General features: G+C 27.7%; 1 protein-coding gene across 3 annotated transcripts; it reads left to right on the forward strand.

Moving 5' to 3' along the window:
- The first annotated feature begins 2,878 nt into the window (after positions 1-2,878).
- On the forward strand, positions 2,879-8,558 carry TMT2 (tonoplast monosaccharide transporter2). Of its 3 annotated transcripts, none has more exons than XM_068625783.1 (6): positions 2,879-3,117; positions 3,292-3,399; positions 3,531-4,097; positions 4,576-5,510; positions 6,991-7,178; positions 7,929-8,558. In XM_068625783.1, exons 2-6 carry the CDS (start codon positions 3,321-3,323, stop codon positions 8,377-8,379), a joined length of 2,220 nt encoding a protein of 739 aa, XP_068481884.1. In that variant the 5' UTR covers positions 2,879-3,117; positions 3,292-3,320; the 3' UTR covers positions 8,380-8,558. The 3 variants fall into 3 exon arrangements, with proteins under 3 accessions (XP_068481884.1, XP_068481885.1, XP_068481886.1); XM_068625784.1 differs by having other exon boundaries at positions 3,003-3,138; XM_068625785.1 differs by lacking the exon at positions 2,879-3,117 and adding an exon at positions 3,120-3,203.
- The last annotated feature ends 7,388 nt before the right edge of the window (positions 8,559-15,946 follow it).

A 15,946-nucleotide genomic window follows, 5' to 3' on the forward strand; every position in this document is an offset into this window, starting at 1 on the left:
TTTTATTTCTTTACCTGACGAAAGAAACACAATTTTAAAACTTTAAATAAAAAATGTTATCTTAAAAAGTAAATATATTGAATAAAAAAAAAATATAAAAAATATATATATATATATATATATATATTTAAAAATAGAAATTTAGAAAGATAATTATATTGAGAAATAATATTTTTTAAAAATATATTAAAAAAATAATTTAGTAAACAAATTATATTAAAAAAAATATTTAAAAATTATTATAATTGTAAACAATAACTATTTAAAACTATTATAATTTTAAAAATTAATTCTTTAAAAACTAATATATTTTAAAAAAATAATTATTTAGAAAATTAAAAGTGTAAAAATTAATTTATTAGAAAGTTAAATATTTAAAGAAGTAATTATTTATTTTTGTATTGAATTAAAAAATGTAATATTAATAGCTATTTCTTTATAAATAAATAAATATTAAGTAATGTAAAAATTGCAAAAACAACATAAGTTAACCAATATTCTAAGACAAATCTCAATATTACATTTATAAATATTTTAATTATAATATTTATTATTTACTAACCATTTATTTAAATTATATAAAAAAATTCTCTGTTTTCTAAAAAATTTCTTTCCTTTTTTTTCTATGAAATTTTTAAACCAAAATTTCTTTAACATATATATTTATTTTTAAACCAAAATAAATTATTTCAAATTTATAAATTTTAATTTTGCTAATGATTTTTTTATTTACATTTTTTTCTAAATGATTATTTCTTAAAATATATACTTCTGTAAATAACTATTTCATCACATAATTTTTTTTTCTAAATTATTATATTCTATATAATTATTTTCTAAATATTTTTTAATTAAATAATTATTTTTAAAACTAAAAATTATCAATTCTCTTTCCTTCATTTTTAAATAATAAAAAATCAAGTTTAGGATGAAACTGAATTTTAAACTACTACGTTAAATTGTGGTATTTAGGTCATTATTTTGAATAATATGCTATTTAGGTAAATATTTAGTGTAATATGTATATAACTTAAAATATGTAAAATAAATGTCACTTATTTATCTTAAAATAAATATTAAATACTAAAATTGATGATTTAAAATCCTGAAAGACTAAAAACCAATAAAATTTACAAAAAGTTAAAACTAAATTTTACACTTTTTATAAAAACTAAAAAGAGTATTTTTTCAATTTTATAAGAAGAAAATAAAGGATTTTTCAATAAGAACTAAAATTACAACATACTAATTTTCAGAGATTAAAAACATATTGAAATTAAAATAAAATTAAAAAATCACTATTTTAATATCTGTATATTTGTTGACCCAAAATACAATTGAATAGCTTTATGAATCCAATTTTCATACATTATTATTATTGTTATTATTATTAATAATAATAATAATAATAATAATCTGTACAGTAGTATATATTGCATAAATACATTTTTAATATTATAATATATTTTAAGATATTACATTTTAAAAAAATAAAAACAAACAAAATCGTATATGTAAAATACGATTTAATTAGAAATTGTAATTTTTTTAAATATTATAATATATAATAATATATGAAATTAAAAAAAAAACTATATAATACATACAAATATGTTTTAAATATTTTAGTATATTTTAATATACTTTTTTAAGTTTAAAATAAAAAAATAAATTTAATTTACTCTTATGAGGTTTTATATATATATATATAATTAAAGAAAAATAGATTTTTTATAAAATATCTTTTTAACTAAATGAGTTTCTGAAAATAATTTTTTATTATCATAAAATGATTTTGAATTTTAAATAAAAATAATGATGTAAATTTTAATAATATAAATTAATTATTTTAAAAAATTGACTAGTAAATTTAATCCATAATAAAAAAAGAGTTGGTAAAACCTAAATTTCAAATGCTAAAAATAAACTAAAAACTTAAAAAAAAACTAAAATGAATAACTTTAACTGAAAATTTTAATTTTCATAAAAAACAGAAAAATAGTAATAGTCTACATTCTACTTGTCTATATGGATAATTTACTTTATTGTGTCTTTTATTTATTCATACATTTATTGTGTCATTTATTTATTCATACACTAAGAGTATTTCTTTTGACTTATTTGAAAATGGTTCATCCATTTCATTAAATATACAATTAGTTGTTGATTTGCCAAATTTATTATGATACGGATAGGGTTTGAGAAGAGATTTAGTCCCATATAAATAAATCAATAATCTTTATTTTGAACATGATAAAATTCAAGTGCCTACAAAATTTACTATAGACCGTATATAGGATCAAATTTTGTTAGTTAATTTTTTTTATAATTTTTTTTTTCTTTAAAAAATTGTAAAATAGTAAATAAATTTTTATTTTATTTTTAATATTAAAAAAATTATATTAAAATTATTATATATTAAAATATTTAAAACATATTTATATTTATAATTTTTTAATTTATATATTATTATATATTATAATATTTAAAATGTATACGATTTCTAAGAAATCGAATGCATATACATTTTTAAAAAGAATTTAATATATTAAAATATATTATAATATTAAAATATGAAATATGATTTTTAATTCTTATTTTTAAAAAATTAGCGATTTCAGCTAGTTAGCTATTTGTCCATTTTTGAAAAAAAAAAATGGTCCATTTTGAAAAAATAGAAATAAAATCACAGCAGCTTAATAAAAATCCGTGACATGGTTTGCTGGGGTGTAATTATTGAAACGCTTCTAAATGATGATTGTTTGACGCATAACTGATTCCTATGACGTGGAGAGCAGTGAGAGAGGTAGAAGGCCAGGTGTCCACGAGAGAGCCTCTGTTGCAATAAAAACAGGGAATTCAAATTCCTTTACCTTTCGACCTGACTAATAGGATCGCTCCTTGTGCTGTTTTCTATACGCGCCTTTCGTTGTCGTCGCACTATTGCTCTCTAGTATTACTTTTTTTATGTTTTAAGAATAAAAAACAAAAAAAATTAAGTTAAAGAAAGAAAAAAAGGAACTCGCAATTCATGTTGCAGTGAGTGAGTGACCCATGTCCTTTTCTGCATCTCATCTCTTCCAACATCCACCCTTCAAGCCAAGCTTGTATAATTAGGTCTGATAACTATATAATTGGGTTTGCATTCTGGATCTCTCTTTCTTCTCTTCTCTTCATTCTCAATCTATTATGCTTTCGCTTAGGTTTAAGACTCCTGAATATGTTATTGCAGTGATTGTGCTGATTTATCTTTTAAATATTTATATGCGACTACCTTCTTTGCCTTTTCAGGCTGATTGATTTTGAAATTAATTGAAACTATGAGTGGAGCTATTCTTGTTGCTGTTGCTGCTGCCATCGGTAACTTGCTGCAAGGATGGGATAATGCGACTATTGCTGGTCTGTTTCTTTTATCTATATATGTTTGATTGATTTTGTTCTTTTTTTTCATATATGGATGAATTAATATTTTCTGATCTGCTCATATTATGATCATTCAACTGGGTTTATTTTTATTGGTTCGTACTCAGGATCCATCTTGTACATAAAAAGGGAGTTTCAATTAGAAAGTCAACCCACAGTTGAAGGTCTAATTGTGGCCATGTCACTTATTGGTGCCACCGTTGTAACTACATGCTCCGGAGCCCTTTCAGACTTGCTTGGCCGACGTCCTATGTTGATTATTTCATCTCTCCTTTATTTTGTTAGTTCTCTTGTGATGCTGTGGTCTCCAAATGTTTATATCCTCCTCTTTGCAAGGCTTTTAGATGGTTTGGGAATTGGTTTGGCAGTTACCTTGGTACCTCTTTACATATCCGAGACAGCTCCTCCTGAGATTAGGGGATTACTCAATACACTTCCACAGTTTACTGGTTCCGCAGGAATGTTTTTCTCCTATTGTATGGTGTTTGGGATGTCACTGACCAAGGCGCCAAGCTGGAGACTCATGTTGGGTGTTCTTTCAATCCCTTCTCTTATTTACTTTGCACTCACACTGTTCTTCTTGCCCGAGTCCCCGAGATGGCTTGTTAGTAAAGGCCGAATGCTTGAGGCCAAGAAGGTTTTGCAGCGCCTTCGTGGAAGGGAAGATGTTGCCGGTTAGTTTCTTGTTTAGTCTTCATGACTTGCTTGCTTTTCCTTAATTTTTAAATCGTATCTTCTTCCGTTCACTTTTTGGTGATTATATGTGTATTCTATGAGTCTGATCTGTTCCAATTGCCATAATCTTTTTACTGTTAATTTGTGATGGGTAATAGGAATTGATAATGAACGATGGATAGTTATCAGTGGTCTGTCAGTGATTATTTGTCTTCTAAATATGATTATAAATATCTAATGCATTCTTAAAATAGGGTAGTTGTGGGGTGGGGGGATGGTTTGTATAAACATTCAAACGTGTCTACGAGTTCAATTTATGGACTATTTGTATAAAACGTTTTTGCACAAACATCCAATACAAATTCACCTCATCATTATATCATGTCAAAAAATATGATGGTTTACTGAAAGAGTGAATTCCTATTGGATGCATGTCTAACAATTTTTACGTTAATTATTGTCATCGGTCATGGACAGGTGAAATGGCTTTACTGGTTGAGGGTCTTGGAGTTGGAGGTGATACATCCATAGAAGAGTATATAATTAGTCCAGCCAATGAACTTGGTGATGAAGAGGATCCATACAGAGAAAAAGATCAGATTAAGTTGTATGGACCGGAACAAGGTCAGTCCTGGGTTGCTAGACCTGCTGCTGGAGCAAGTTCAACTGGCCTTGTATCTCGGAAAGGAAGCATGGCAAATCAAACTGGTCTAGTGGACCCTCTAGTGACCCTCTTTGGTAGTGTTCATGAGAAGCTCCCAGAAACAGGAAGCACTCTTTTTCCACACTTTGGGAGTATGTTTAGTGTTGGGGGAAATCAGCCTAGGAATGAAGATTGGGATGAAGAAAGCATTGCCAGAGAGGGTGATGATTATGTCTCTGATGCTGCTGCCGGTGATTCTGATGACAATTTGCACAGTCCATTGATCTCACGTCAAACAACGAGTCTGGATAAGGACATTCCTCCAACTGCTCATAGCAACCTTTCAAGCACGAGGCAAGGTAGTCTTTTGCATGGAAATGCAGGAGAACCCACTGGTAGTACCAGGATTGGTAGTGGTTGGCAGCTAGCATGGAAATGGACTGAAAGAGAGGACCCAAATGGAAACAAGGAAAGTGGCTTTAAGAGAATATACTTACACCAAGAAGGTGGTCCTGTATCACGTGGTGGTGGTTCTGTGGTTTCACTCCCTGGTGGTGATTTACCGAATGATGGTGAGACTGTACAGGCTGCTGCTTTGGTGAGTAAGCCAGCCCTTTATACCAAGGACGTTATGCGTCAACGACCTGTTGGACCAGCTATGATTCATCCATCTGAAACAACTGCAAAAGGGCCAAACTGGAGTGACCTTTTTGAACCCGGGGTGAAGCATGCCTTGATTGTGGGGGTGGGACTTCAAGTTCTTCAGCAGGTAATGGCATATTTCAATATCTGCTTTTTGCTGTTCCCATCTATTGTAATGTTGCACTTTAGTACTTTGTTTTCTTTGCCTTTTGATGAAACATTCATTGTGTTGTATCCGAGTGGTGGTTACTGTTGCTTTTATTCATTGTTTACCTTCTTAAAAAATGCTGAACATGCAAGGACAGGTTAATTGTCAGCTTATAACTCTGTTCCACCTGTGCAATTTTCCACACAGCTTAAGAATATGTTTTGTAAGATGCTCTCTCGATTGTGTTTGTTAGTATATAAGGGCTGTTAAGGATTTAGGAGTTTTCTGAGGTTAATAGTCTTGTACTAGTCATAGTGCTGTGCTACTTTGTACTTAGATTATTAGTATAAATAGCTATTGGTAGTTTGTATCTAACTCATGCAATTATCTTTTCCATTTTCAACAGAGTCTATACAGTTTATCTGAGCTTCAACAAAAGAGTTTGATTGGGATTTTGCAGTGATTGAGATCTTTAATTTTTTTTTAAGGAGAATTACTTTTGCAGTTACTGATTTAAAAAACGTTTTTAAATTTGAGATGTTTTTTTTGTTTATGTGGATGAAATTGTTTAAGTAGATGTCAAATTTAAAATCTGACTTTTTCAAATACTTGTTCAGTTTTGTTTTGATAAAAAAAAACAAATTTACTTGATAATTTTCAAATACTTTGAGCACATCAATGTATCTAACAAATGAAATTGTGAATCTCAAGGTTGAAACACATTTTTTGTTTACAACTAGCTTATTCATATTATATTTAGTTGATGACATACATTTTGGAATTTGAGGCTAAAAAGAGGTTTACGTTTTAATAATGTCAAAAAATACATCATATATGAGTTAATGGTATAATGATATTAAATCCAACTTCGATGAAATCGTGTCAAAATTATTTGGCTATGCTAGATTATTATTGAAATCTTGATTGAATTCTTATCTTCAATGGCCTAGAAAAGAAAATTCCAAAGGGATTGAAATCTTTCTACATTATGCAAAATAATTCTTATTATTCTATGTAATCCAATAGAAAATTATTTTCTTAAAACTTAACAAGAATCATTTTGCTTCAATGTCCTTGAATAACTTTTACTTTATGTGTTGAATTGTTGCTGAATTTACCTAGTGCAGAAAAGTCTCTGTTAACTCCAAATCTAAGGTAATCTGTTAAATTAAACTAGAACCTTTTCCTAAAATGTGTTTTTGGTTTGGAAGTTGTGTAATACCATACAGTCACGAATGCTTGTTGTGTTCTATTTTAAGGAAAGGGAAAAGTACAAAATTATAATTATTGGTAAACATATTTCCAGTGTGGGAACAATAAATTCACTCAATTATCTAATTTACTTCATAAAGTAGTATCCATTAACTAATCTTTAACATCTTTATGTCAACTAATAAAGCCTGGTTCTGCTACTGGTGAAAAGTTATGTTGGACTTATTTAAATCCTCTTTCGATGCAGTTCTCTGGTATAAATGGGGTTCTCTACTACACACCTCAAATTCTTGAGCAGGCAGGTGTTGGTTATCTTCTTTCAAACCTAGGCCTTGGTTCTACTTCTTCATCCTTTCTTATTAGTGCAGTGACAACCTTGTTGATGCTTCCTTGTATAGCCGTTGCCATGAGGCTCATGGATATATCTGGCAGAAGGTATTCATCTCCCCATTATCATTTTCTGTTGGTTTCTTCATCAAATAATATGAAATAGGCTTAAAGAGGTGGATGTCCTTGTTGAGGTGTTTTTCATATGAAAATATCATTTCTATTGCATGGCCCCCCTGCATGCGCTTTTCTAAAATCATTCAGTTTAGAGTAGATGTCTATAATAAGTGGCTTTGACTTTTTCACTCTTTGCTGTATCTAGCTTGAATATGTTCATGAGAATTTTGCTGGTCCCAATGCCTCTTTTATTTTATTTTTTTGTTTTTCCTGCTGTATAAGGTGCAATTTTTACTTATTTTATTTTTCATGTTCCCATACGAGATATCTTTTACTTATTTTACTTGTACTTTTCTCTAGAAGTTGTTTGATGAAATATCTTTGTTATTGCTATCTCTATCAGTAAATGTTTCACTGCTGAAGTTATGCTGGTGTTGGGTACTTTTAATTTAGTAATTTATTGCAGTTGCCAAGAATAATTTGGGGATTTTAACTGACCACCATCGGAGATAAAAAAAATATAGTTTTTTTTTATAATTCGAAAGGTGTCCGAAGATACAGAAATATTTAATTGCTTGTAAGCTGTGAGTGAGTACTTAATGTCTTCTGAAATATCCTCTCTTGGAGCATTTAGTACCCTGGCGTGGCAATGTGATTACTTGTGTCTTTCCCTAGTACTTGTTTGTATTCTTTCAATTGCAATGCATCTTAGTGATACTCTCTGTTTTTTCCTTTCTGCAGGACTTTGCTACTTACTACAATTCCCGTCCTAATAGCATCTCTTCTCATATTAGTCCTGGGGAGTCTTGTGGATTTGGGCAGCACTGCAAATGCATCAATCTCAACCATTAGTGTCATTGTATATTTCTGTTTCTTTGTCATGGGATTTGGGCCAATTCCTAATATACTTTGTGCAGAGATCTTCCCCACTCGAGTTCGTGGTCTCTGCATTGCCATTTGTGCTCTTACCTTTTGGATCTGTGATATCATTGTCACCTACACACTCCCAGTTATGCTCAATTCTATAGGCCTCGCTGGTGTTTTTGGTATTTATGCTGTGGTGTGCTTCATAGCATGGGTGTTTGTCTTTTTGAAAGTTCCAGAAACCAAGGGCATGCCACTGGAAGTGATCATTGAGTTCTTCTCTGTCGGAGCAAAACAAGTTGACGATGCCAAAGTACAACTGACCTAAGGATAAGATAAATTGAAAGTTTTGACGGTACCGCTAATTATTTTTAATCTAAGGCTTTGTTTGAAATTTTCCCTGTTTAAAAGTTTTCTTTTTCTATTATTTTCTCTTTTCCGTGGGTTGAGATTGAGAAACAACAAACTTTGTTTCTGTAAAAAAAAAAGCGTTCGTTTTCTGGTTCATTTATGGAAGTTTATACTGCATAGCTATCCTGATATCCGTAGACAAAATTATTTAATGATGATTTCTCTAATATGTGACAAAGATGGCTGGGGTATGGTGTGACCAGAATATTTTGGGATGGTTTCAACAATTGTAGCATCACAAACTACATGACAAGTTTTAATATATAAAAAGAGAAATTAGTTCTTCGTAAGTTCACAACGTAAATTAATTGGTAAAATGTTCTTTTATGTAAATTTATTTTTAAAATTTGTGTATATATTATCTGTAATTCATATAAATTTATATTGTTTAAAAAAAATATGAAGTAATTTATTTTAACAGATTTTATGTATGATTATCGTGGTCATAATTTACTTATGGCAATGGGATGGGTAAGGGTAGGACTTATACTTGTAGTGTCAGAAAATATATCCTGTTAGCTATTAGGTATTTATATGAAAAATATTTGTGTGAATTATTTTTTATTTATTTACATTCATAGAAATTTTTAGATTTATAAAAATATTTAAAATTAATTTTTTGAATACTAACGTAAATAAATTTTTGAATATTAACGTAAATAAAAAATTAATTTTAAATTATAATTCAAATAAAATTATAAATATAAATCTTTCTAAAAGGCAAATTTAAATAAATTTATTATAAATTATCTATGCAAACAATTTTAATTTCATAAAATTAGATTTATTAAATTCTAAATACTCCCTAACTTTAATATTATATATTAAAGGTACTCCTAAGTGTGTGTTTGTGTTTGGATTGAGGAGTGGATGTGTGAAGATTTGAGAGAATGGATGTGTGAAGATTTGAGAGAATGGATGTGTGAGGATGTAAGAAGAAAGTCTGAAGAAAGTGAGACTCTTTGGGTACGTTAGAGTTGATGTGTGAGGAAAATTTATGAGAGTTTGTGAATGCTATGATTGTTGTGAGTGAGTTTATTTTTTATTAAATTGTTAAATGTAACTTTACAAATTTATCGTTGCCTATTAAATTTTTTTAATAATAAAATGAATTATTTTTATTTAAAAATAAACAACTTTTACATATTTTGTAAATTTAAAATTAAAATTAAAAAATAAATAGATATTAAATATAAATAGATATAATTTAAAAATTATAATTAAAAAAATATATTAAAAAAATTAAATAAAAATAAAATTTCAAATAATTTCTTAAAATATTAAACCTGCATTATAAAATTAGAAAATAAATTAGATGTTATATAAATAAAAGATAATATTTTTTATTATTAAAACCATATAGTAATAAAAAATTAAAAAAATACTAAAAAAAATATAACATAATTAACAATAGAAAATAATTTCATAAAAAACTATTATCAAATAAATTACAAACTCGTAAACATAATAATTATAAAAAAAAAATATTAATATAAACGTAGTAACAAATTAAATAAAAAGAAAACTTCAAATAATTTTTTAAAATATTAAATATATACTATAAAATTAGAAAAAAATAATCATATCTTATATAAATAAAAAGATACTTTTTTTAATATTAAAAACCCTTGTAGATTATTGAGGGTAAATTCAAAAATAGCACATGCTGATGTGGCTTTCCCTTCACATCTTTTCATTTTGAGGGGAGGAAATATTTACGGTTCACATGTATATCTTCTTCACCTTGGATCCAAACCATTGATATCCTCTCACTTCTTTCCTTGTGAACAGTACATCCATGGAAGCAAACAAAGCCTAAAAGTGTGTACCTAGTATATATCAAGTCACTTTTAAGTATGACGTAAGTTATATTTTCTCGTTGTACTTTGTACATGTTATCAGTAAAATTAGTTTTTTAATGTATAATTGAAGGATGAAGATAAGTTTTTACGCTCTTCTCTTTATTTATATATGTAATCAATTATCTTATAATTTGAAGATATATATATATATATATATTAATAATAATAAAAATAAAGTAAAATAAATATTTTTAATGAATTTGGATAAAAGAAAGTTATTTATATGTTTTATTATTATTTTTATATTTTTTTTGTATCTATTTAAATTACGTGGACAAATTATTAGTTAAGACAAATATGGCATGTTTTAATAGTCATTACATTATATGATCATTGAAAATGTTAAGAGTGTGTTTGTCAAGAAAGAGTTTTAAATTTCATTGTAATGAGTTGATAACAAACTAATGTATGAGTGTGTGTTTGAGAAGTCAAGATTTGGTACACTACAAGATGAAAGACAAGAACCATAATGGAACCTAAGGAAGTATTTATCAATTAGACGAATATTTGGATAGTATAGAATAACCTCAAGAACTAGGATATTCACAGGTCAAACTTGGAACTTCGATATTTGGTCAATATTATCAAGGTTAGGAATTAAGTATATATGTCTTTTATTGGTTCATAAATGACTAATATTCTCGAGAAAAATAAATATGATTATATTGATGTTTTTAATCATAAATACTCAACCACTTAATCACTTCCCAAGTAACTTTTTATGTTCATAATAGATCATCAGAAGTGGAATATAGATTCATATGTTTGGTTAAGTGAGAATGAGTCTTATGATTGTAAGTCAAGTCATAGGCACCCATTATGTGTATTGTACGTTAAGTTTATTAATATTGATATTTAAGGTTTACAAAGATTTTACTCTTTTTCTTGTTTTTCTTTCATATGAATATGTCGTATGAGTAGAAATAGAATTTGCTCAGTAAAAGTTTAGGAAAAATTCGGAAACTATTTTTTAGAATGTTAATTCATGAAGAATTTAATTTTAATATCCTTATGCTATATAAAATATATAGTTAGTAATCCATTCTGATGTAAAACTTTTATTATTGTACAAAACTATTTTTTGTCATATATTATGAATAATTATAAAGACATAAAATGTTGACATACATTTATATCTATGAAATTATATTATGATTAATATTCTCTCTAAAAAAATCTTATTAAAAAAAATATACTCCCAATTTCTAATTAAATAACAATTATTTATATAATGGTTGTGGTTTTACACAATAATTTAAGGACTCTTGTAGTTGGGTCAAAGATGTCCTAAGGGTCTGTTTGCTTCTCTGGATGTATGTTAGCAATTCACGTATCACTTGATACGGACGACTTCTGTTTTTCCGCCGGACCACACTCTTAACCTCCGATCGAGCTACGAGCACAAGTAGGTAGGCGGGGGGAGGGGCGGCTGCCTTTTCAATCAATCTCCGGCCGGTACGCTCTCTATAAGATTTGCTCGGGGTTGTTCACTTTCACTTGGTCGCCTGGTATCTTTGAAACCTCTTTGCTTGCAGAGACATATCAACTATTTGGATCTCGGATTTTGTGGGGAAGAGAATGAGAAAATATATGTGAATAGTAAATACCCTCTCTTTTCAAAATGTAGAGATGTAAAGGAAAAGCTACATCAGCATGTATCATTTCCGAATTTACCCTCATTTCTACTGTTATAGTATTTTTTATTTTCCATTACTACAAGATTTTTTAATATTAAAAAAATAGTATTTTTTATTTATTTATATAATATGTGATTTATTTTCTAATTTTATAATATATGTTAAATATTTTAAGAAATTACTTGAATTTATGTTTTTATTTAGTTTTTTTGTTGTGTTTATATTAATATATTTTTGTGTATAATTATTATGTTTATGAGTTATAATTTATTTAATTATAATTTGTTATGATATTCTTTTTTATTGTTAGTTATCTTATATTTTTTTTAATATTTTTTATTTTTCATTATTACACGATTTTTAATATTAAAAAAATATATTTTTATTTATTTATATAATATTTGATTTATTTTTGAGTTTTATAATACATCTTTAATATTTTAAGAAATTAACTCAAGTCCCTATTTTTATTTAATTTGTTGAAGACATTTTTTTAATTATAATTTTTAAATTATACTTATTTACATTTAATATATATTTATTTTTTCTAATTATAATTTTTAAATTTATGAATATGTTTTAAACAAAAAAATTTCATATCATTATTAATTTTTTTTAATAAGTAAGGATAAATTTGTAAAGTAATATTTTATACCTTTAAAACCAATTCAAAATTTTCTCAAAATCATCAAATAACTCCCAAACTCTCATAAACTTTCTTTACACATCCACTTCTAAACATCATCATTTTCTCCACACTTTTCTCTTACATTCTCATAAATTCACTCTCTCAAATATGAGACATCTCGTCCTTAATGCAAACACAGCTTAAGAGCTCACGACCAGTTCTAATGCACGAATGATGAATTGTGATAGGGCTTGAAAGCCTAAATATCCCACCAAAGGAGACCTAATTTTTTACCTAGGTTTCTTTGAATGAGATTTATATCCTCTCTCTCACTAGATCACGACGAGCCCATCTTACTCATTATATGGTTCTAAAACTCAATCCGTTTACAGGATCAGAAGACCCTGCAAACCACCTCATAGCCTTATAAGCAAATATGTTGGACGTTGTGAGGTGCAACTTGTTCATGGGTATCCTATTTGAAACTACGCTAGATTGGTTTAGCGATTTACTTGATAGGCACATATCTCCTTTCAAAAAAATTTAGCTTGTTTGTTGCTCAATTTTTCATAAGAAAAGTAAAATATCCTAAGATAGGAGATTTGTTTGACGTCAAACAACAAAGTGGTGAACCATTAAAGGACTACATGACTAGATTCTACCGCATTACAGTTAAGATTCCTCAACATCAAGAAGGAGATGTTGGTGAATGCTTTTGTGAAGCGATTCTGAGCAAACCCATTTAGTGAATCTTTTGTACAATGAAAGACAGAGACAATTGACAGAGGAACGCTCTCAAGCTTCTCATATATCAAAGTTGAGGAAGTTATCACCTACGAAAAGGTCAATGAAGGACTTAAATATGTGCCAGCAGAAAAGACTCATATTTGTGGTCACCAACATGATTTGGACCACCAAAAACGGGAGACTCATTACTAAAAGCAACCTAAAGGAAGGTATTAACCTTAACCAATGAGGCATTTGATGTTGGATTTTGATTATACCCTATTTAATGCCTCAAAACAGGAGGTCTTAAAGGATGTCAACACCATGAAGTTGCTTCACTTTCCGCAAAAATAAGCAAAATCATCACCTTTGAACACAACACATGGTGTGAATTTCACCAAACTTAGAACCACTTTCAGCTCATTTTCATATATCCAGTTTTTTCCATAACCATCTCAACTTTTAGGCCTTGCCCATCTGACCAACGAGTCCACTAGGATTTTTGTCACTTGAGCCACATCTTTTCTTACCTTTTTTTGTTTGAACCACTGAGTAGGTATGACCTTAGTATCTTTTCATCCAAGGTTTAATTAATTGACTTGGAGTTGCAACATTCATCACAGCTAAATTTTTCTTCTCAAAAAGACCTAAACAAAGATGCAAACCAAATTTTATGAAAACAATATCATAAAGAAATAAAATTGACCCCCACCCCAGATTAATCATTTAACCCTTGCAAATGGGTTCATCGTACCCACATTTTTTTTATCAGAACATCGTACCCACATGTTTCTACCACTACAATTTTTTCTATTATCTTGCTTGTTGCTTGAAGGTTGCAAAAAGTCCTTACTTTTTCTATATATGGGTGTTTCCCTTAACACTATATCTTAGCATTAAAAAGGAAGGCAAAAAACACAGAAAAAACACAAACACAACGAAATCCTAGAAACACAAGAAAACAATCCATAAACACAAGGAAAACGTAAAAAAAAAAAAAAAGAATAAGAAAGAAGAGACAAGAAATAAATGTTTTTCAAACAATTACCTTAGACAAATACAATCTACGCAAAGATATAATATTTATACGAACAACTTAATTTGAGAATAGATATAGAAGCATGAATACTAAAGTTACACAATGTTCTTAATTCAACGTTAAATCTTTTGAAAAGTTAATTGAGGGGCCAATACTATCGTAATTCACTTGTTGGGATTCCTATACAACCATTTGCTAGCACTGAGAATGCGAAACTCCTCTTTGGCCCTTAAAAAACGCCTACAAAAGGTTTCCAGAGTCAAATTGATGCTACCAAAATCAAGAATAAAAAAAGATAGATCGACTTACTTTTAGAAATCTAACTCTTACGTTACGTGTTTGATGGGAAATTTCGATTTTCAAACAATTTGACATTTTTTATTGTTATCTGAACTACTTTTGTTTAATTTTTTCTTTACTAATTTTTTAGTTTGGATATGATAATTTTTTTGTACTATATACAAAAAAAATCAATTAAAATTTAATATATTATTTTTTATGAAAATAAATATTGCATAATTTTAAATATTTATATAAAATACCATTAAATAATTATAAATATAAACTGACACTTTTATTGAAAAGAGAAAAAGAAAAAAAAAATCCCAAATGCAACAGAAAGTAGAGTACGCAGAATATTTTATTCATAAAATTTCAACTTTTATAAAATAATAAAACATTTTCATGAATTTTTTAAATTTAAATTTCTTTTTATTTAAATAATATTTTATTAATTATATGATAAATTATTTATAAGTTAAATATGTTTTTAATCTTTAAAATGCATAATAGATTTTCAGTAAAATTATGATATTAAAATATTTTATGTAATTGTTATAATATTATAATATAATTTATTATTGAAAATTCGTTTTTATGTAAATTAAACATATTAATAAAATATTTAATTATTATAAATATTTAAAAGATCTAAAATTTAGATTATAAGCATTAAATATTTAAAAAGTTTAAAGTCTAGACTAAAAGACAAAAATTAATTTTATGTTAAGAGATGAAAAATTATATTTAATTCATTAATTATTTATTGTCTAATTATTAAAATATTTAGTTTAGTTATTTTATTTTCATTCATTTTAGGAAGTTGAAACAATCACACCATTTGCAAAGAGTTTTAAAACCTCACTTTAATATTTTTAAATAAAATAAAATCTTAATAGAAAAGTGTGTTTTAATCTCTCTCTGTCAATTCGAATCCCTTCTCTCTTGGTCGCCGCCATTGATCACGAAAAGCTTCGAGAAGGCGCTCTCACTGAATTGCATTCGTCGATTCTCATTTGTTTCTTTGCTCTGCAGAACGTTGAGCACGTACCACCGTGTTGCGTCGTCACCACCCACTTATGCAGAGCGTTACTTGGTAGTTTCAGAGAGAAAAAAAGAGAGGATAAGTTCAAATTCTCACAAGAAAAATGACAAATAAAATAAGAAAATATATGGCACTGACACAGATATAAAAATATATATAATATCTAAAATATAAGACACGTGAACACATTTATATATTATATAATTCTGAATTATTTAATTGACAATAAAGATCTATGAACATAAGTATATTTCAGATTAACTTTTGA

This window comes from Phaseolus vulgaris, chromosome 9 (genome assembly GCF_051622355.1).
Source record: "Phaseolus vulgaris cultivar YP4 chromosome 9, ASM5162235v1, whole genome shotgun sequence".
NCBI classification, from domain to species: domain Eukaryota; kingdom Viridiplantae; phylum Streptophyta; class Magnoliopsida; order Fabales; family Fabaceae; genus Phaseolus; species Phaseolus vulgaris.